Source organism: Anopheles darlingi, chromosome 2, assembly GCF_943734745.1.
Source record: "Anopheles darlingi chromosome 2, idAnoDarlMG_H_01, whole genome shotgun sequence".
Taxonomy (NCBI): Eukaryota; Metazoa; Arthropoda; class Insecta; order Diptera; family Culicidae; genus Anopheles; species Anopheles darlingi.
In genome coordinates, this window is record NC_064874.1 from 7,936,696 (window position 1) to 7,957,500 (window position 20,805).

Below are 20,805 nucleotides of genomic sequence, written 5' to 3' on the forward strand. Positions count from 1 at the left end.
ATTGTTGTTGTTTTCAATTTATTCAAACGTTCACCAGCACCATTAGCCGGTAGATGAGTGTATTTTGCAAACGATCAGTGCAACCTTCTCCTCTAAAGTTTCGCGTTTAGATTGTTTAGATGAGCGTGAAGTGATCTGCTGCTGCTGTTGCTGCTGTGGGAAGGTTGCGTTTTGGACGTGTACTGCACGCGAGTACTACAAACTTGCCGGCCCCGGGCAGGAGGAACCCGACTCATTCCCACCCACCAATCGTCGTGCAATCGAGGCGCGATCGTCATGCCAACGTCATCATCGCCACCTTCATCGGAGATGCGGATCTTTGTTTTGTTTTGTTGTTGTTTTTTTTTTTGCAGAAGTCCAGGTTCGCGTTGCTGAGAAGACCTTCACTCTTCGAGTGAGCGATGTGAACTTGGACCGAGAAAAAAAAAAACAATCATCGTTTGGCCCATTTCACCGGAGCCTGGAGGCGCCGCCACCCTTTCGCGCGCCGCTCGCACGCTCTCATCGTGGTGTGCGACCTCGAATTCAAATCAATTGGCCCTCGCTGGTCGCGTGTGTTCGTCCACTGGCAGACCTTTTTTTTTTTTTTTTGGGTGGCTAGCCCCATGTGTGGATGACTCGCGGCCACTGCGAGAGTGGCGCAGCCCTGTAATCGCGTCTCTGTGTGTTTCCAGTACCTTGAAATTAAAACTGTACGAGTGTGAAAGCTCATTCCATCTCGGTGTCGGAGGGTGGTGTCCTCGAGGGCAGAGGAGAAAACCAAAATCGTGGTGTCGTAGAGAAGGCCATGTTGTGCTATTGCTGCTGAGATTGCCTACTTTCTATTCTACTAGACATACCGCGGAGTGTGCTGTGACGCGCGAGAAGTGTCACTGTCATTACTGTCAGGTGAAAGGGCTTATAACCTAACTTTTTTTTTACATTTCCAAACTCAACGCCTTTATTGCTTTTGGATGCACAGATTTATTTATTCAAAATCGTTTTGCAACAATGTTAACAGTGAGTCAATCAGATTCATCATCCGTTTGGTTGGTTAGTATTGCTTGTAAAATCAATTTTCACCAATAAACACACACACGCACAAATGCACACACGTGATAACACTCTTTATTTGCACACTGGCCTCACAGCGCTGCTGCTGCTGCTGCTGCTGCTGCTGCTTGCTGCCCAACGCCAGTTGGTGGTTAATTATTTGATTTCCTTCTGTAAACAGAATGAGTCGAGTCCTGGTTCGAATCTCACAGCTACCCCAACCGTCGCGTGTGTGGGTCGTGAAGTCCGTTATCTTCTGGCTCCACTATATACCCCTTTCGGGTGGAGGAAGTTTGCTACAGCAGAAACCCGTGAGAGACGCAACTTGAAGTGTGTCGCCTGGAATCGCGCAAAAGTCCGAGGCCAGATAAGATTAGATATCGGTGAGAGGAGGGCATAGACAGTGTCCGCGACAGGCGACAGGCTACCACAGTACGCGATAAGTCAATAAGAATACCGACCAAAACATCCCGATCCAAACTGGGAAACCCAATCGACCATTTTGTTGTTTTGGTCCGCGGGAGTCGTCCATGTTTGGCATTCGCCATTCGGCATTCACTTGGAGGGCATCGCTGCCTTTTGCTGTATGATAATCGGACCCCTAACCATTTCAATCAAGACCAAACCATCTATTTCCGGCCGCAAGAGGATATCGCCACTAACCCGCCGGGTTCCCATCCGGTAACGTTCGATACGCGGCGCGCAACCATAACCTCAACGCACGAGCTACGTACCCGACGTTGATCGAGCAGATTGACCAGCAGTCCGTCGTTCGAATTTCGATGTTTAATTAAATAATCATCGACCGCACGGTCGCGCCTTCATTGCGCCCATTGCGTCGTCGTGGCTTGCTGCGTCTTCAATCGCGGGTTATGGCTGCGTAGGAGCACCGAAACAATGCGGCTTTTGCTGTGCGCGTGATCATGTGTGGGGGGCAGGATTCAATTTTCTCCCCGGATGGATGGATGGACGGATAAATGGTGCGCGCGTGTGTGTGCTTCTCTCATTTCTATTTTCAGTTTTTCCAGTCATCCTGCTGCTGCTGCTGCTTGCCAACAAGTCGGTTGGACCGAGAGGCGAGCGTAAAAACAATTAATCGGGTGAAGCTCGCGAGGTGATGGTAGGTGGTAGTGAGGTTCGCCATGTCAAGTCGATGGCGTTGTGCAATTTCGATTCGATGCTTCCGAAAAAGGTGGTGATGGTGGGCAATTGAGAAGTGTTGTTGGGTAACGTTACGGCACACGCCGCATCGCCTGTGGTTACTCGGTTACTTCACTGCACTTGATGGAGAGCCCCTGATCTAATGCAGTAATTGGTTCGGTTCTTCTAAGATCGTTTACACTGGGTCAGTTTAATCACTTCACATATGTAGTCGCTTTGGAGAAGATCGTATTGATGAAGAGAATTTCTGTAAAAACTAAAATGTATTAATCTGCAATACTGTTATGTTAAAGCGATGTAGCTAATGCATTTTACATTGCACCTTGAAGACAGCTACATCGACCATTTAAATCTTAATCATACACCTTTCAGACTCCTGGGATGGGCAATTAATGGCGGATCTCACGGAATCCTAAAAAAAACCACGCGAACATCGATACACTTCCTATGGCACCTATGCCTCACGCATTATCAGTTCCTCGGCGTTCGGCTTCACCTTACACCACCATCTGCCAACTAACGGCGGTTGGTCAATCAAAATCGCGCGCATCATTGCCCTCAGATCATCGATTGTGTGGTGATGGTGTGCGGCATATGGGGTTGAGCGTATCTAGCGGCTGCTCTAGACTGTTTAGACCGGCCGGCAGGCCATTCGAGGAGGTCTTCCATCTTTTCTCGCCTATCAATCTCCGACCGCGGCTGACTGGCTAGCTGGCTGGCCCCGGTGTACGTGCGCTGTGCCCTGTGTCAATGCCCTGCTTCTCCACGGCTCGCTTCCTCCTCTGAGAGCGTTGGTCGGACCGGAACTCGGGCGGCCTGCTGCTCGGGCGCATGCTATCTGCCTGCTCCAGCCGAGTACTCTCGAGGCCATTCAAGAGAAAGAGAAGCGTTCGCCGTAATCACACCGCCAACATGTGTGCAACGGTCGGGTTCACTTCCTGTTGCACTTGTTGATGCGCCGCGAGAAGTTAAACTCTCTCTCTTTGTCTCTCTCGCTCTGTGGTGGGGTATTCAACACATGTTGCTTCCCTTCGACGTTAACGATGGAGCATTCGGGCTGGCGCAGGATCCTGTCCACATACTGGACCGGATTCCTGGCAACCACGTGTTGCGTCTGTCTTGTCTGGTACTCGTGGCTTGTCCTTGGTCTCATTGTACACGATGGATTGTTGCCGATCCCGTACAATTTAGTTAAAATCTAATGTTGCAGATCCACCTTCTGCGGGACGCAGTGTTTGTCCCAGACGCGAAAGCAGGAAATGGCAAAGTGTGACAGATAGGGATCAATCGATGAGAGTGCGGGTTGAGGGGGGGGGGGATGATGTGTAGCCAGCCCGAACCCAGTGCCATGGTCGACGGACAACGAATTATTATAACACGAGCGCGTTACATAGTGTTTCGCATTATGAAACCGGCCATGCATATTACGAGCCAGCGGCTGGGCTGCAGCTAACGCCCGTTGAGTGAGAGCTGCGCAGCAGCAGCAGCTCCTCAAACGGATGCATCCGGCCGGTCGGGCTTGGTCGGCTAATTTCTGTAATCAGATAACGCGCTCGAGCACGCACTCTGCTACCACGGATTTGCGAGTGAAATTTTGTGGTCTTCCATTGGCGGAAGGAAAGTGAAGGAGAACGTAGCGGGGGGGGGGGGGGGGGAGAGAGAAAGAGAGGGCAAAACTAAACCCATCAACCCGGTTCCGGTTTCCAAAAATGCACAAAAGTAGAACTGCCAGGGCGGTCAAAGTGTCGGGTTTCTCCATCCGCTGCAACAGGCAGGCATCCGGCTTCAGCCAAACCGGATTTGGTTAAGGGATTTCTGTCGGTCCTGTCCGATGACGACGGACGGTTGATTGTAATCAGGAAGTCTTCTTGACTTCACATTCCTACAGTGTTGTCCCAACTACAGTGATGTGACTTTGTCTAATATATTCAACGTCACTTCTATGGAATAATCACCATGGTGCTTAGGGAAATCCCGAAAGGAAACATCGCAAACCTCAGTGAAGTACATTTTGGGTCCACAGTGGTGCGTGTGATGGTGCTGGCTCCGAATGTTTCGCCGAAATGGAGCAGCATAAGACGGACGACACTCGCGCCACGAATTCTTGTTAACAACTAGCGACCGTCGAGTGTCGTCGCCTACACAACAAACTGCGAGCCCTAGTTGATGCAACTGCGTGTGATGGTTGGCATGATGGTGGTGCTGGTGAGCGGAGTCCGTTCCAGATCCGTTCGTTTCAGGTTCTGCTCGTCGCCAAACGGTTGCCACTTGTCATCACAGTGGCCGGCTACGGGTTGCGGCAACGAGGCGTGTTAGAGACACACCCGACAGAGAATTAATGAAATTGCACAGCGACCAAGAAGAGACAACGACGAAGACATTGCGATGTTTCGTAGAATATTTGTCACTTGCTTGCTGCTTCCACACCGAGTCGATGTGGTGTGGATCGTATCAGCAGCAGCAGCAGCAGTAGCAGACAGAACCGTCGACAGCATCGTTAACTATGTGCGGAATGATGATGACCGCATCATTTAGCATTCGAAGAGGAGTTCGTGTATCCAGTTTGGCTTATGCCAGCCTTCGCCTAGAGCGTCGGATTCGTGCTTGGGTGCGACGTATGTTGTGATAAACGAATGTTACCAACACTACTCGCCACAACCCCATCCCCAATCTCATCTCCAAAAACCAACAGAAAAGAAAAATCAGAAACGAAGATCCCGGAACCCGAAAGGGTTTCGTAATTTACGATCGCGTATGACTTATGGCTGTTTCTGCCACTGTGTGGTACAACGGTGAGTCATTCAGTGATGACGACGACTGTCGACGACAACGTGCCGGCGGCCGTTATGGGGTCCCGGTTTTCGCATACACGTGCGGTTTTATCCATTTGCGGCATGATTTTGAGGTTAGATCGAAATACCAGCCGGAGTCTCGGCCGTCTACTGACAGCGGCTGTCACTTGTCTTAGTTGATGGCATCATACCTTCGCCCCAAGATGATCTTTGGGGATTTATAGTTATTACTGCGCCGCAGATCGCATTGGCAATATCTGGGAAATGTTAAAGACGCAAAACAGCGGCTATAATAAACTACGTCTCTTAGACATAGATGTTGGTATGCATGTGTGCGTCTATGCATTTATCGATTACAACAAATGGATACCTTGTACACCGGACTACTACGTTCCAGGTTGATCGTACGCTTCGATGACGCGACGTCACCTCAATGTCGTTGTGTTCGATTCACTTTGTCTTCCGACATTCCATCGAGGACAACTCATGCGCCCGGTGTATCGCCATTCCGCTGGGGAAGATGGGATGCAGTTGGTACCCGGCACACCACCCTTGTACCCTGCCAGCTGCTAGATCACACTCGTCTACAGCTCGAGCGTTGACAAGGGTAATTAACGGTATGAAGGGCGTTGTCACTCTCTGTCTGTAGGTGAGACGAGTTGATGGCGATTCTCGCCTGCTTGCTGCCTACCCTACAAACGCCTCAATCGTGCTTCGCGAATCGATACGCCAGTTCCCATTTTGCGCCGCCCTTCCGTCCGTTCCTCTTTCATCGTCATCGTCATCAATATCCTAACGCAAATCCGCGATCATGTTGTCATAGCACGCCCGACCTCGATTACAACTAGCTAGCACCCCCAGGTACCGTGGTGAACGCGCCCAAGCGACGGGACGAGGAGGTGCAGCGACGATTGTGTTGTTGTGTTCGCGGCGCGTCGATTATCATTCACATTGACGAGGAGGAGACCGCTACGGCCTCGCGATACTGGGCTGCTGAGTAGGCACTTTGTTCGGAGGTGTTTGCTGGCACCCTTCCCTCGATTTTCAATTGCGCTTATGTTGTCCCTTTTTTTAGTGGGTGTGATACCGTAGCATAAACTGCTGGTTCCAAAGGTCACACCCAATGACATTGGACGATGGTTATAATGTTCAGCGTGTTCCCCATTGTGCTTCTGAATACAAGCACAATTGTTGGAGGGTTCTCCATTCGGAGGGTACACTTCGCTTCCTCGCGAACGAACGTTTTGTTACAGTTTCTTCGCAAGCCTCTCCAGAGGAACGCCTTGTTTGGTCAACGTAAACATCTCTCCCGAATGAGTTACGCTTCACTGGCTACTGGCGGTATCCGGTGGTAGGTCCAGGAACGTTACTTCGGCAAAAACTGAACTAAACCAATATTGACTTGCCCATCCAAAGCCCCTTACGAAAAGGGTCTTCGCGAAAGCAATAGCTTGGCGAAGGGGCTCCTCTAGGCCATGGGATCCTAAATTCAAATAGAAACCAGCTCCCGCTATCTCCGTTGGAAGTGCGAGGCCCATGAACTGCTGGAAATGATGGCCTTTAGGGCACGGATGCGTCTTTGGCACCCCTTAGGCTGGCCCTCACATTTGGCGCTTTGCGCCAGCGCCAGAGGCAGCCAGCAGTGGAACCATCTAATCAGCTCATTATCAGCAGCAACTGCTGCGGGTTGTAGAGGGTGCAATCAGTGGTAACCAACCTACAGGTTGGCGCGCGTGAGCACACGCACACACTGCTGAGGGCTACAAGGGCGCGAAAACTGATACCGGCGCTGCTCCTACTGATGATGATGATGATGCTGATGATGATGATGGTTTGGCTCAGGGCCTGATAGCACACCTGACACCGATGTCAGTGTCCCCGAGGCCAGCTTGAGGTGTGCGTTCTGCGACGCGTAGTCCGCCTTTTTTGGCGACGTTGCACATTCTTCGCGGCCAATGGAATGGTACTTTTGAAGGGCAAACCGTACTTTAGTTCTCTGGAAAGTTTTGAATTCGTTAAGGTGTTCGTACTTTTAAAATGTCTACCTGTCAACATTCGGTTACGCAAAACTGGTCCAATGCCACTGAGTTATAGAGATTGAGGCAATGGTTGCTATAGATCCCGCTGCGTTGATTAATCTCGACTCACGCAGCGCGCTGTCATCTCACTTAGCACACTTGACACAGTCCGTCTCCGTTGGTGGTTCGATTCGATGTGTTTTGCTTCTATTTCTATTTAAATAATTTCAAGCAGCACGATTAGGTAGGCGATGCAATGCGTCTGGTTTTGCGTGCCACCAGCAGCAGTAACCGTTATAGCGCCTTGGCTGGCACTGATGAGCCGACGATTTGTGTACACCGGGGGAACACACGCTCAACAGCATCCCAGCACCAACAGTGCGATCCAATGTCAGGCGGGGCTCATTCATTGTTGATGTACGCGATCGCTAAACATAAAACATAATGTACGCAGTCAGACAGGCGGGTGGGTTGGGGCACAGGGGTGTTGCAAACTACTCGGATGACCCTGGAGAAGTCAAGCCGGTTGATGATGTCGTGCCACCAGGGAGTTAGCAGCTGCTAATATGGTTGGAACTTCCCCGATTACACAGCCATTATATGGAAAAACCTATCAAGTCGATATGCAAAGCTGTAGGTTCGATCTCACTGGGAATGAGGGTAATGTAGTGGAGTGTCCGCCTGACCGACGATTTGCCTGATGCTGATGTAACCACCTCGAGCAGCGTGTTGTCCGGGATTACGTAAAGGTTAGAACGTAACGGATGATGATGGTGCCAGTCGTTTGGACAGGCTAGAGTCTAGGGAGAACACCGAAGCAGCGCTGCTGCGTGCGTCGTTGTTGTTGTGGAAGTCTCTTCCATCTTCCATCTTCCGGAAAGCGAAATGGGCGGCGAGTAACAATCACCCACCGGTACGCGACCGGCGGCGTGTTCTTCCCACGACATACAAGAGCTGCTACCACCCGGCCAGATGGGAAATGAGGGTGGGTTGTCTGTGTTTTCATTCGCATCAAAGCATCGTAAGTAAGTCCGGGGAGGATTGTGCTCTGTTCTAGTAGCCACGTGCCCCACTGACGACTGCTCGAGACATTTCACTTTTCATCGGATCGGTATTGGCAGAGAGGAAGGTACTTTCATGTTTTCTCCGTCTTCTATGCCCTGCCTATGTGACTCATGCGCGTATACTCGGTGATGATTTGATAGAATTTTCTATTCGTGATTCGTGACTCGATTATGCTTGAATTACTTTCGAGAAATCAGCGAGTGAGAGTGAGGATTCCAGTAGGTTATCGGTTCGTCTTTAAGGTCCTCTAGAGCTAATAGCAAAAGCGATGCTACTTCCAAGTTTTTCTTCCAATTTAGTATTAAATTTGTTGACATAGACAGGCAACTTGTGCGATAAAATCCCGATGGAAAGCAATTCTGAGGGGAATGAACTACAACGTGCACCATTATCGATCCCGCATAATCCCTAAACACCATTCGAGAGACACCGGCCCTAAACGGAAAACCTTCCCTCCCAAAAGGCGGGCGCGCGCGCGATGTCTTTGGAATGCCGGCTTTCCGGCTCACATACCGGAACGACCTTCCCATTGACCTTTCTCAATCACGGCACCACCCTCGGTCTTGCTTCGGACCCTGCCGGAACCACATCTCTCCTGTGGCCACACGCCGCCCGCGTTATAATCGGATCGATTCCTTTCCTTTCCTTCCGCTGCTTTCGCTGCTTCTCCGCGCACCGGTTGGCGGGCGTTCCGGAACTATGATTACAGTATGTGTAGGCGCGGTCGACGAATCGACGGTGACTACTACACCGCAACTTCACGCACCGTTGAGTACGCCGCCTGCTTCCTTACATAAATGCATGCCATCGCATCAATGCCAGTGCCAGCCGCTGGCTTGTTTAGCATGTGCCTCGGAGCATATATGTCCGCGGCGGGAGATCACAACGGCGAGGTGCGTCGAACTCAAAGGCGGCCCCCGTTCGCTAGGACCGATTTGTATGTTGATGTGCATTTTCGCGCTTTTCAGTGCCGACCGCCGACCGACCGACCACAAGTCGCTTTTGTGGATGACGATGATGCTGATGCTCCGCGGAATGACAACAATGAACGGCGTAGGGCGAGCGAGGTGTGCGCGGCTCTGCAAAACTCTCTTTTGCCTTCATCTTTTTGAGGGGGGCCGTTCTCACCTTCTTGTCATGCATGCCGGCACACCGTCACCGAGTTGACCACGAGACAAACGAGCCCACGCTGTCGGAACTTTCGCGCGATCTCGTTGGCCGAACCGGGTTGGTTAATTAAAATTTTAGCGAATACAGTAACACCGAAATGTCGCATCCGTCGTCGTGAGGCCTTTCGCTGTGCTACGAGCAACACTCTCTTCTGGTGGTCGGACGTCGGATTTGGTACCGCGCTCTGCTGTGCGACGCTGGTTTCACTTTCTGCCGCGCTCTGATTTACTCACAGCGCGACGCAGGTCACAGCAGGGGGGCACCTGACGCACGCCCTGCAGCGCTCTAGTGCGAGTTCCTTGCCCTGCCAAGAGCGCTCTAGCGATTGCCATCCCGAGTGCATCTACTGTGTGTGTGTGTGTCTTGGCTCATAAATCAGCCAGCCAGCCCGGCGAGACAAGAGGATGTTCTGCTTTTTCCTTCCCCATTTGATCGACTTTCCCTTTCCTTCCCATTTCTTTATTTTTCCCCTTTTTTTGGGTGGCCAATGCACTGGTTGTGTGCAGATCGTTGTCCATTATCATCATCAAAGGTGGGGGGTAGGGACCATTTCTGTCTCACGGAGCAATGCTACTGGCATTGGCAATGCTAGTTAACTTTTGCCAAATTGACATTTAAAAATGAAGCCGGTGAGCGAACGAACGACCGATCTGATCGACCGATCGCTTCAGTGAGTTGCGGTGTTTTCGTTTGCTTGGTGGTTGGATTGGGTAGTGAAAGTTGGCAATTTATGGGTCGATTGAGCCGGAAGATATGTGTTGACTGAACGCGGGCGGGGGGGGGGGGGGGGAACTAGTGCTAACCATACGGCGTCGATGACCGATTATTATCGATGATAATCATGCACTCCGCGATTGTCAGGGGCGCTGACGATATTGATATTGAGCGAGTTCCGGTCGTTTCACGTCGAACATCATGGTGTATGGTGTTCAGAGTTGTTTAAATAGAAATCACAATATTGTCTTCAGTTTGTAGCAAATCAACTAATATTAAAGGGTAGTGGTTTATTCTGCAACGAATTTGCGCGGATATTTGACGTAAAATTGCGTGGAAGATTTTTCAAAACTTCAACCAGTTTTTTTTTTAGCGAATAAGAAATATATGATCATGTATTACATTTTCAATATTTACTTGCTTACTACAATATGTATGTTTATTCTTGTCCTCTCGTGAACCTCGTACCTACCGATCCATGCAACTCGCGTTGAATGTCTTGAACAAAATATTTGAACTTCCTTCAAAAGCGTGTGCAGATGCTTCTTGTGTTTCTCTCATTCTACCTCCTACATTGAGAAGTGGATGCCGCAGCATACAGAGCATTTGTTTGTTAAGTTCACTCGAAGTGAAATGTGTCAACAATAAACAATCCGTAATTATGCTCCTATCTTCGAGCGAAGTTGGAACCATCAACTCAAGACATGGAGAATCTGATAATCACAAACTTATTTCTTAAGTCACCCGTAAACTGTCGTCGTCCGTCATACGCCGTCTGGCTATGACTATGCGGGCTTCTGCATACTCTGTACCACAGTGCTCACGTGTTGTTCTGGATGCTTATCCAGCTGTACAGCTGGAGTTGTGCCTTTACTAGATCCTCCACATCGTTTAATCAGCGTCCACGAACGCATCCCCCTGGATGATTCCTCAGATGACGCATGGCCTTACACACGTCGCTTCCAGCCAAACACAGGGCAATACCGTATACCGCTTCTCTCGAGCCCCAGAGGGAAGAGACCACCAACTGCTGACGGGGGTTCTGAGATGGCGAAGGCCGATTGTGTTTGCCTTTGCACAAGCACAACAGACAACACGCACACACAGAGGCGCGCTGTTACTGTTTGTTTTTGCTCATAATTATAATTCACTTTTATGCTCCGAAATGCCTCCGGTCCTCGTGTTGTGCCGTGTGTGTGTGTTCTAAGAAAAGAATGGCGGCGGAGGGTCCCTCTCTAATGGGCAGGACCACTGCAGCGCCTAGTATCCCGTGCAGGGCGCATAGCAGTATGGAGGCATTTCGCGACGCGTTGCACCAGCTCTGTGGCTCGGTCATACGCCATTCAACAGCCACGTGAAGTGGCATCACTTGTGCCACTTCCTTCCACAGCTCGCTGCACAGAAGGTATTCTGAAGGAGGCGAGTACGCCAAGGGAAGTAACCTCCTTTGTGCAGCTTCCAAAGCTACATGCATATTGAATGGCCGATAGACGGATGGTGACATTCTATAGCGCCAGCGAGATTGCCCAACCATGCCAAGCATCTCGAGTTTCCGTCAACCAACAAACCGCACCGCGAGAGCACCATTGCAACTTCTCTGCTCTGCTTCTGTTCTGCTCTGAATAGGCTGCATGCTGAAATGACTTCCCAGTCGCAGTCTCATTTAGCACCTGAAAGGATTGACCGGAAAATGCTCCGGAATGAAAACATTTCTCATGGGACAGTAGTGGGAAAAGAACCACAGAAGAAGATGGTGGTGGGGTTGCCCGTATCGAAAGTGAAACATCATCCAGTGAAGCGCACAATTCCCTCTCCACAGTAAGTGTCAAGCGGCAGCGGCGGCGGCGGCGGCGAACACTTTCAGCACGCAGGGAACGCTCATGCAACGCGCGGTGCATGTTGGTGTTGCTGGCAGCAAGTGCAAATGTTGACGGAACAATGGAGAAGAACGGTGCTTCACTTCCGAATCCGGAAGAACGGATTCACTTTCCAAGGAGAAGAAGAACCAGTCCAGGAATGGGTTAGTGGGGTTAGGTACAACTGGGTCATGCCCGAGCCGGAAGCATCGCGGCCGATTACACAATCCGGCGTTGTTCTTTCGTTGGCTGATGGCTGATGATGCTACTGCACGGACACCACCGGTGTGCTTCGTTTAGACACAGCAGGACGAGTACCAGGATACCGGCATATCCTTGTACTGTGCGCCTCGTTAGCTTTCCATCCTATCGCGTTCTTGGAAACATAACTTTGAATATGAAATGAGAATGCTGTGCTTGTCGGAATAGTTCTCGGAACTCTTTCACGATTAAACTATTCCACGGAGGGTGCTTGCCGTTGTGGTGGTGCGCCGTAAAGTTTGATAGCGTTGCTATCGTCTTCAATAATGAGGAAGTAGCAACTGTGGAGGGAGGGGTTGATGTGAAGTTGGAGATTTAATAATCTGAACTTTAAGTGGAGGAAATGTATGTGTCATTATTGAAAACATGGTGCGTCAGGAGAAGGCTCGATCAGACTTTTGCAAGTGTTATCAACTATCAAAAACACTAATGAAGCATTGCTACATACCACCGTGTTTCATCTCTTTTTATAAAACAACAAAGTGACTAATTCCAGTCACGTCGGCTAGTCAGATCTAATTCTCATGTAAAAGTCAAATTTATTTTAGTGTATTTGTTAGTTTCAGAATAAATTAAAGGGTTGTTGATGCGTCAATTATCATATCCATTTCAGTGGTTATTCGATGGCCAATATCGAAATCCAAAATCCTGCCCTATTTCTCTTGTATCTCCTCTCCAACTCCATCTCAACATAAGGGCTGTGGTGCGACTCATTCCAGCACGACGCAATGACGCACGTTCCGCATTCAAACTCTTCTCGACTCGCGTTAGTCACCACGCGTGATTCGTGTATGGCCATATCGTCTGATAAAATATGAACACATCTGCAGCAGAATGCTGCTTTGCGGTAGATTAAACCCTTCTCGAACGTTTATACTTACCCTCTTGACATTGCTGCAGCCGAATCGCGAGCAGTACCCGTTTTCAATTCGTGGACGATGGCGGCCTCTCCGTATGCTTAATCTAGGCCATTTTTATGCATGTTTGCCGCCGGCGAACCATTCTTTCTCTAATAACCAAAGTACCGCCAAAGTACTTTTCGTGCTCCAATCCTTAAGTGCACTCGAGGCTCGGAGTGGCAATCCGGAGGCCGCAGCGCGCGCGCCTCCGTCTTTGTTGCCAAAAAAGCAATTTCCTAGCCCTTCATCCCCACAGCTTATTGCAGAGTGTGTGTGCATGTTTTTGGGGGGTTTCCATGCTAGTTTTTGTGTTGTTGTTGTTGTTGTTGCGCTACTTTGAGTAGCTCCCTGTCTCCCTCACTTGTGCTTGGTATCGCTTTGGGGCTGGCTCATTGTGGTGCGTATCGCGTGCGCCACACTACCGCCGGTTTTCATATTTACCAACCAAACACGAAGCGATGCGCATACACGCTGGCCTAGCTGCTGTTGTCGTTGCTCAACTTGTCGCTACTACACTGTGGCCATTCTGGAGATATTACAGCTATCGCAGAACGGCAAAAGGCGAATTCTAATCAAACCAAAAGTGAAAATAACACACGCGCACCACTGCACTTACGGTGATCAAACCGCGACCGAGCATTATTGTTCGAACTCCCGGTAATCCAGCATCGACCTAGCATTGTACTTTATATGTGTGTAATCAATATTAAAAGCTCGTATGTCATAAATCCTCGGGTGCGGTTCAAATCGCATTAGCCTTAATACGTACCACAAGAAAAGCGTCGACAGTTTAGTAGTATTTAGCGAGTGACACGCACAGCTGACTAAATCCCGATACAAGGTGGACACACCTTCTGTGTTTGGTCAGCGGTGCCAACGCAGAACGTAAAACATTACAGTAAGAACAACCACCAAATGGAGGGGGATATTACAATTCCCCTCCCACAGTCAAAACAGGATGACCATGTCACTAACTAGGCTACCGTGGCGTTCGTGGTTCGTCTTATCGTGTACGTACGTCTGCCTGCGAGATGCGGGGTTGGGCGGTCGGGGGTCATCACGAATGAAGTCAGTTGCTTCTGCCGGTTGAGCCAGATGTGACCAAAGCAAATACACACACACACACACACACATATGGGGTCTTGTGACGGTGAAAGTAATGTAAATCTTTTGACGTAAATAAATAACAATACCCGGTACCCCCACTTGGTACGCACCTCCTCCATTGGTAGGCACATAAAAATAGTTCTTCGGCGATCTTCCTCGATGTTCAGCGACCATCGGAGTCAATTGTGTCCAACGGGCCGGACGTAGATTTAGTTCCCTTGAATGCTGGTTACTTAGATAAATGAATAACGAAGAATAGAAGAACCTCATTTTTGTACGCTCATATATCCGCCTCTGTCGTAACGATGACAAGGATATACCTCTTTGACGTTTGATGATGATGCATGATCAGGAAGAACGGACATAGATAGACATGGGATATCTGGCTTTCTGATTTCTGCCACCGTACCTCGTCGTCTACAAAAGCATCTCGTAATGAACCATCAGGCAGAATGATATGGTCACCGGTGAGGTATCTGGGTTATTAGAGCGTTTACTGAGGCAGAAGAGGTGAGCTCCTAGAGCAGCAGCACCAGGGCAGTGCATCAAAGGATGCAATCACTTTTCATGTGCTGACCTACTTTGTTAGGATTCGGTGTGTCGGTGGAGGGCTACCAGGTGCTGCTACAAAGTCTGCTGCCTGGGAGCATGGCACGATGGCGGTGAGACCTACCTTGTCGTACGGAGCGTATTGCATACCTTTCCCCGACTGCCAACCAATCATTCCATCATTCCGCATCACCACCATTGCTGCGTTGCTTGCTAGCTGAAGGAATGAGGTAAATGCGCAGCGCGTTGTTAAACCCGAAGCCCCAACAGGCACAATGATGGTTATGGTAGGAGCAATGTCCAGCTTACTGAACTCGGCCAGTCGATAAGGAATTACTTGTTGGCTGGTAAATGGCTAGCAATTTATGGCGCTCGAGCATGTGACTTTACTAATAGAAGAGGATCGCTTCAAGGGATCGTCGAGTGCAAATTGTTTTCGTTTTTGCTTCCGATAATGCAATTATAGTCCATTCCGAGAGCACAACTGCATTCCATGCATAATGCAAACGTGTCCGCTCTCTTCATCTATGGGTCTCCCGGTTCTCTAAACGACGCGCACCACACGCTATTGCAAATCTGATTCGCCGTAGAACCAATTGTGACCGTCCGGATGCGGTGCGCGGTGCATAGAAGAATCTCAGTAAGCGTGGATTCTGCAATGGGTTGCGGAATGTAATCAAAGTGTGCTGCGCTTGGTGAGAATCGAGGATGCATTTCAATCATCCGTAGCAGCAGCAGCAGCAGCAGCAGCAGCAGCACACTTACCATTTCCGTCGGGCCATCAGCCACCCATAGCGTCCACTTTCACTCCCGGTGAGGTGCCCGGCGCCACATTACTCTAATTGCACTTGTAAGAACCGTGCCCGAGAACCCAGCCGTCTCTTTGCACAAGGTTCCGATGTTGGTTCCCCCTTTTTCTGATTTTTCTCGTTTTGCTTGGCTTGAAACCAGCGAACCACCGCCGCGAACGAAGCACGCCGTCCTATGGTAAGGTGAATTAATTTCATTTTGAATAAATTTTCCGGATAGAAATATTCCTAACAAAAATCTACCAACCGTAAACGCGCAGAAAGCTGTTCTGCTTGCTATGACGAGAGGACCCCGGGAATGCCACGTGCTGCACTTCAAAGCCAAAGCAAGCGAACAACGTGCAGTAATGAGGATGCAGTTCTGCGCTTGGCCGATTGAAGAACTTTTTGCAAAACATTTTCCTCCCTTTTTTCCATCGCAGAAATATATTCAAAACGAACCCCCTGGTCTCTGGTTGGATTAATGTGGTTACGAAGCTCGTAACGATAAGCATGCCAGTGACTTTGTATACATTATGTTGTACACTGCATCATTTGCATGCATGATTCCATCTGAAATATGGTTGCAGGACTGACTGTAGTTGATAATTTCAACTCCTTGTGATGGATGGAGGATCCAGTTTGTTTACTTTACGAGGGTGGGTAAATTCTGGGCTTAATAAATAATTCTCTTCGTTCGAACGTTTCCCGCGCGATCTGAGCGTTCTGTCGTGGTTTCTGGCTGCAGCAGAAAATTTGCTCTTCAAACCGATCGCAATTCGTTGTCCGGAAGTCCTGCCATATTCCAGTGAGTGCACTTGCACCCTAGCAGGTGACTACATGCCTAGTGAAGCGTTTTATTTGATAAAACATTCATATTCTACCGGGCTGTTGGTGTTCGGCATGCAAGGACGAAATGAGCAAGGATGTAAATTACTGTTGTAAACATGATGATGCCTCATCAAGGATTCGTATGATGCTTGTTGGCTCAATGCAACGGTTGATGATATATAAAACGACCATTACATACCGTTAACCATCATATTATATCCATTTTGGTGGAAATTTTGATTCAAAGACATTTTAGTTAAGTAATTGTCCGCTAGATATGATCATTTTCTTCGCAAATCTTTTTAGCATTATTTGAAAGATATATTTATCAAACTGTTATTCTTACTAACCTTCTGCTAGTGGCATCTTATCGCTCTTATCACTAGCAACAAAACAATGGATTTGTCCTCGTCCGGCTTTGTTTGTTTTAAAGCGCAGGATACTGAGTAGCATGGGTCATAATGCTAGCCCCAATATGCTACACCACCACCTCGTAGCCACTTGAAACCGCTGTGTTCACCGCCATGCATTAATTAATTGAATCTTGTTCAATCAACCTCGATGCGTCCCTAATATTTGCGCTTTTTTTTTGCTGGTTTTGTTTTTTCTCCCTGTCCGCTCCATTAAAAAAACACTGTTCTGCGCCCCTCTGTGTATTGTCGAGGTGTGTCCCCCTCTAGCTCAGCATAAACTCGGGTCGATTGAAAAGTTCCTGCAACTTTGACGTTTCGCGATATTGCCTGAATCGAATTAGCCTACTTTGTGCAGATGGGGATGATGCGCCTGGAGGAAATCCAAATCCCGGGGATGTACCGGAGACGGCTCGTCCATTTGTTTGTACTAATAAGCCATGAAGGTCAGCTCGTTCTAAATCCACTCTTCCTGCGCTCTGATTAGAGTGCAGTTTGTGAAGGAGGGGTTGCGCTCGCGCCTGCGCTCCGGTGATTTGCCACATGATACTGATCAGTTTGGTTTGTTGCCTGTTTCCGTCAACAGCGAAAGCGAACTACAGTGCCGCGGACAAGGAGCATCACATCGATCTGGACGTAGGCGATACGGTGATCATCGAACAGGAATCCTACCACTGGTACTACGGCCGTAACGGAAGCTCGGGCACCGTTGGTATATTCCCGAAGACCTACGTGCATCCGGTCGAGAACAGAACGTCACGCGATGGCGAACTGATTATACACCGGAGCGAGATCGTCGAGGAGATCACTACGGTGCTGAAGGAGTGGCAGTACCACTACAGACGCCTTTACCTGGCAACGGATCCGTGCTTCAAGCAGCTACAGGGCAAAATGCTCGAGCTCATAAGGTTACGTTCGCAGCTACTGTCCGGTAATCTGCCAGTAGACGAGATGCGGAACATCAAGTTGAAGGCGACGAGTGAGATCGACACGGGCAACAAGATCCTCCAGCTGGACATGATCGTGCGGGACGAGAGCGGCAACATACTGGACATCGAGTGTACCTCGACGACTCAGCTGTACGAGCATCATTTGAATGCCGTGGATCGTATCAAGCGAGCGAGCAACTCCACGAACAAGAACCGCACACCTGACATTGTGAACCGTCATTCACACAATCTGTTACTATCGGTGCACAACTTTGTGTGCCGGCTAAGTGAGGATACGGAAATACTGTTCACACTGTACGATGGCGATGAGATGAGAGCAATCACCGAAAACTTTGTGGTCCGGTGGAGCCGCCAGGGTATGGCGGCCGATTTGGATCAGTTCAACAACATCAAGGTCCTGTTCACTGATCTATCGGGGAACGATCTGAGCCGGAATAAAATATTTCTTGTGGCGTACGTCGTGCGGATAGGTGCAATGGAGGGAAAGGATACGGAGATAAGGCGTAGCAGCATGGCGAACTCGGTCGGCAATGGCACTTACAAGACGAATCGCAACCACATCTCCTCCCAGCTGAGCAACCCTGCATCACCTAGTACAGGAAGTGGTGGTACTGGTAGTGGGACGCCTTCGAGTACGGGTAGCCTTAATGGTATCCCGGATCTAAACATGCGCCGCCCGTTCGGTGTGGCCACGTTAGATTTGAAGCCGATCCTGAGACGATCGGAGGACTTCAAGAGTGATACACAACTCAAGATGCCATTCATCCCGTGTGAGAAGGAACCGCTGGAGGCTACGTTGCGCAAGCTGATCACCAACAAGGATCTAGGAGAGAAGAGTGATGCGGCAATCTGGATCAGTGTGGATATGCTGTACGGTGACATCAAACAGGTGCGCGATGAGTATCCCCATCTAGTGCTCGGTAACGTGGCGTTCGCACGGAAGATGGGCTTCCCGGAGGTGATCTTTCCGGGTGACGTGCGCAATGACCTCTACCTGACGCTCGTATCGGGCGAGTTCTCGAAGGGCTCCAAAAGTAGCGACAAAAACATCGAGGTAATGGCGTACGTGTGCAATAAGCAGGGCGTGACGATACCGGGTGTCATCAGCTACGGTGGCGGTGGTGGAGCGCTGAATGAGTACAAGTCCGTCATCTACTACCACGAAGATCGCCCGAAGTGGAGTGAAACGTTCAAGATCGACGTGCCGATCGAGGAGTTCAAACAGTGCCATCTGAAATTCACCTTCCGGCACCGTAGCTCAAATGAGGCGAAGGATAGAACTGAAAAACCTTTCGGGATGTCATTTGTCCGGTTGATGAACGACGACGGTACGACATTACAGCACCGGCGCCATACGCTGCTGGTCTACAAGATCGACCACAAAAAGTACGACGAAGAATCACAGTACAACTATCTAAACTTACCTTCGTTGGCCGATGAACTACCGAACGGAAGCACCAAACCAGCCATCGCGGGCTTTAGTTTAGCCTCGAAAGATTCGTTTATCATTGAGACGAACCTGTGCAGTACCAAGCTGACGCAAAACGTCGACATACTGGGACTGTTGAATTGGTCTTCAAGGAAGGAAAAGTTGGAGGAATCACTGCACGCGTTGATGAAGGTGCGATGCGAGGAGGTCGTCAAGTTCCTGCAGGACATTCTGGACGCTCTGTTCAACATACTCGTCGACAATGGGGATCCGGACAAGTACGACAAGCTGGTGTTCGAGTGTTTACTACGGCTGATCGAGATCGTGTACGATCTCAAGTATCAGCACTTTCAATCCGTGCTCGATCTGTACATCAACGAAAGCTTCTCCGCGACACTGGCTTATGAGTAAGTAATGATAATGCATCCCAAACACATTAGTATCGATTACTCACGATGTTTCATTTTATTCTCATTATAGGAAACTGATCCAGGTTGTGCAAACGGATATCCGGAATGCGATCAATAGCATAGCAAGCACTGCTACATTGAATCGCTCCGCGTCCAACATCTACACGGTTAACGAGAACGACGAGAAGTTGTACCGTACGACCAAGTACCTGCAGTACATCATAAAGTTCATCGTTCGATCACGGGTGCTGTTTGCTGAGCTGAACCAGGACCGTGGGCGCGAAGAGTTTGAAGCTGGCCTGGAGCAGCTGCTTGAATCGTTTACCGAGCTGATCAAGTATCAGAACGATCTACTCAAATCACAGGGTGCACTGCTTAAGTATCTGCACATCATCGCCTCAGATCTGATGCAGGTGTACGAACCGCTGAAGTTGGGTCAAAAGATTGTTGACATCATAACGAACGTGCCAACCGGTCGGTTGAATCAATCAAAGATGACCTGCATTAAGGATGTGGTCGATTCGAAGCTGTTCAAGCTGCCCGAGTGTCGGGCCATTTTACTGCCCGTGTTTTGTCGACAAATCAAAGACAAGCTGGAGAGCAAGGAAGAGGTAAGTTTGACCGTTGTTGACACCGTAGAACTGCGGCAAGCTAGAAAAGACACAGCTCTGTCCAGCATATATATAGTGTCCATTCTTATACATTTGTTATGAGTTTGCATGCGTTTGTTGTCTTGCCTTCTGTTCGTCTCTGTGTGTTATTGTGTGTTTGTGTGTGTATGCCTCTATCACTTTCTATTACGCTTCTCACCTTTCTGTCTCATGCACAATCACGCCTTGTCTTTGATTTTCCAATTTTTCACTGTTTGTCCTTCTGTGTTCTCTGTCTCTATACATGTGTGTGTTTTGCCTGTACTGTCTGTTTGTCGCACCCATCACGCCGCGTTGTACACGCTCTTTCTGCTGTGTTCACTAGTTTATCATGGCATTACTCTTCCTCTGCGCGGAAAGATGCCTTGAAAGCTGTCAATATACTGTTGCTGCCATCACTGCACAGTATTGAAGTAAGCATGTCCGTCTCACCATCACAACATCATGCATTGCATGGTCGGTTACTCTCAAATCCCGCACAAGGATCTGACAGTCTTATCGATCGTGCCGCTCGATACTTGATCTAAATCACCACGATACTTCACAAAACTTCCTGTTATCACTTATCCTACGTCTTTCATCCCTATCCCACCAGCCTACTCTTATACTCATTACCCAATCGAATAACATGTAATCATATACTACTGTACATTTTTCACGATTGATCCTTACATCACCCTAATCTGTGAATATCATTTCAATGTCCTAATGAA

The 20,805-nt window shown here is 49.2% G+C and overlaps 1 protein-coding gene across 4 annotated transcripts in view; it reads left to right on the forward strand.

Moving 5' to 3' along the window:
• LOC125951086 (dedicator of cytokinesis protein 1) overlaps positions 1 to 20,805 on the forward strand; it is a 33,446-nt gene that overhangs the window by 4,288 nt on the left and 8,353 nt on the right. For all 4 annotated transcript variants that reach the window (XM_049679631.1, XM_049679628.1, XM_049679629.1 and 1 more), the window contains exons 2-3: positions 17,240 to 19,439; positions 19,513 to 20,053. In XM_049679631.1, the coding sequence (XP_049535588.1) occupies positions 17,240 to 19,439; positions 19,513 to 20,053 (2,741 nt within the window). The remainder of the gene's footprint in view (positions 1 to 17,239; positions 19,440 to 19,512; positions 20,054 to 20,805) is intronic.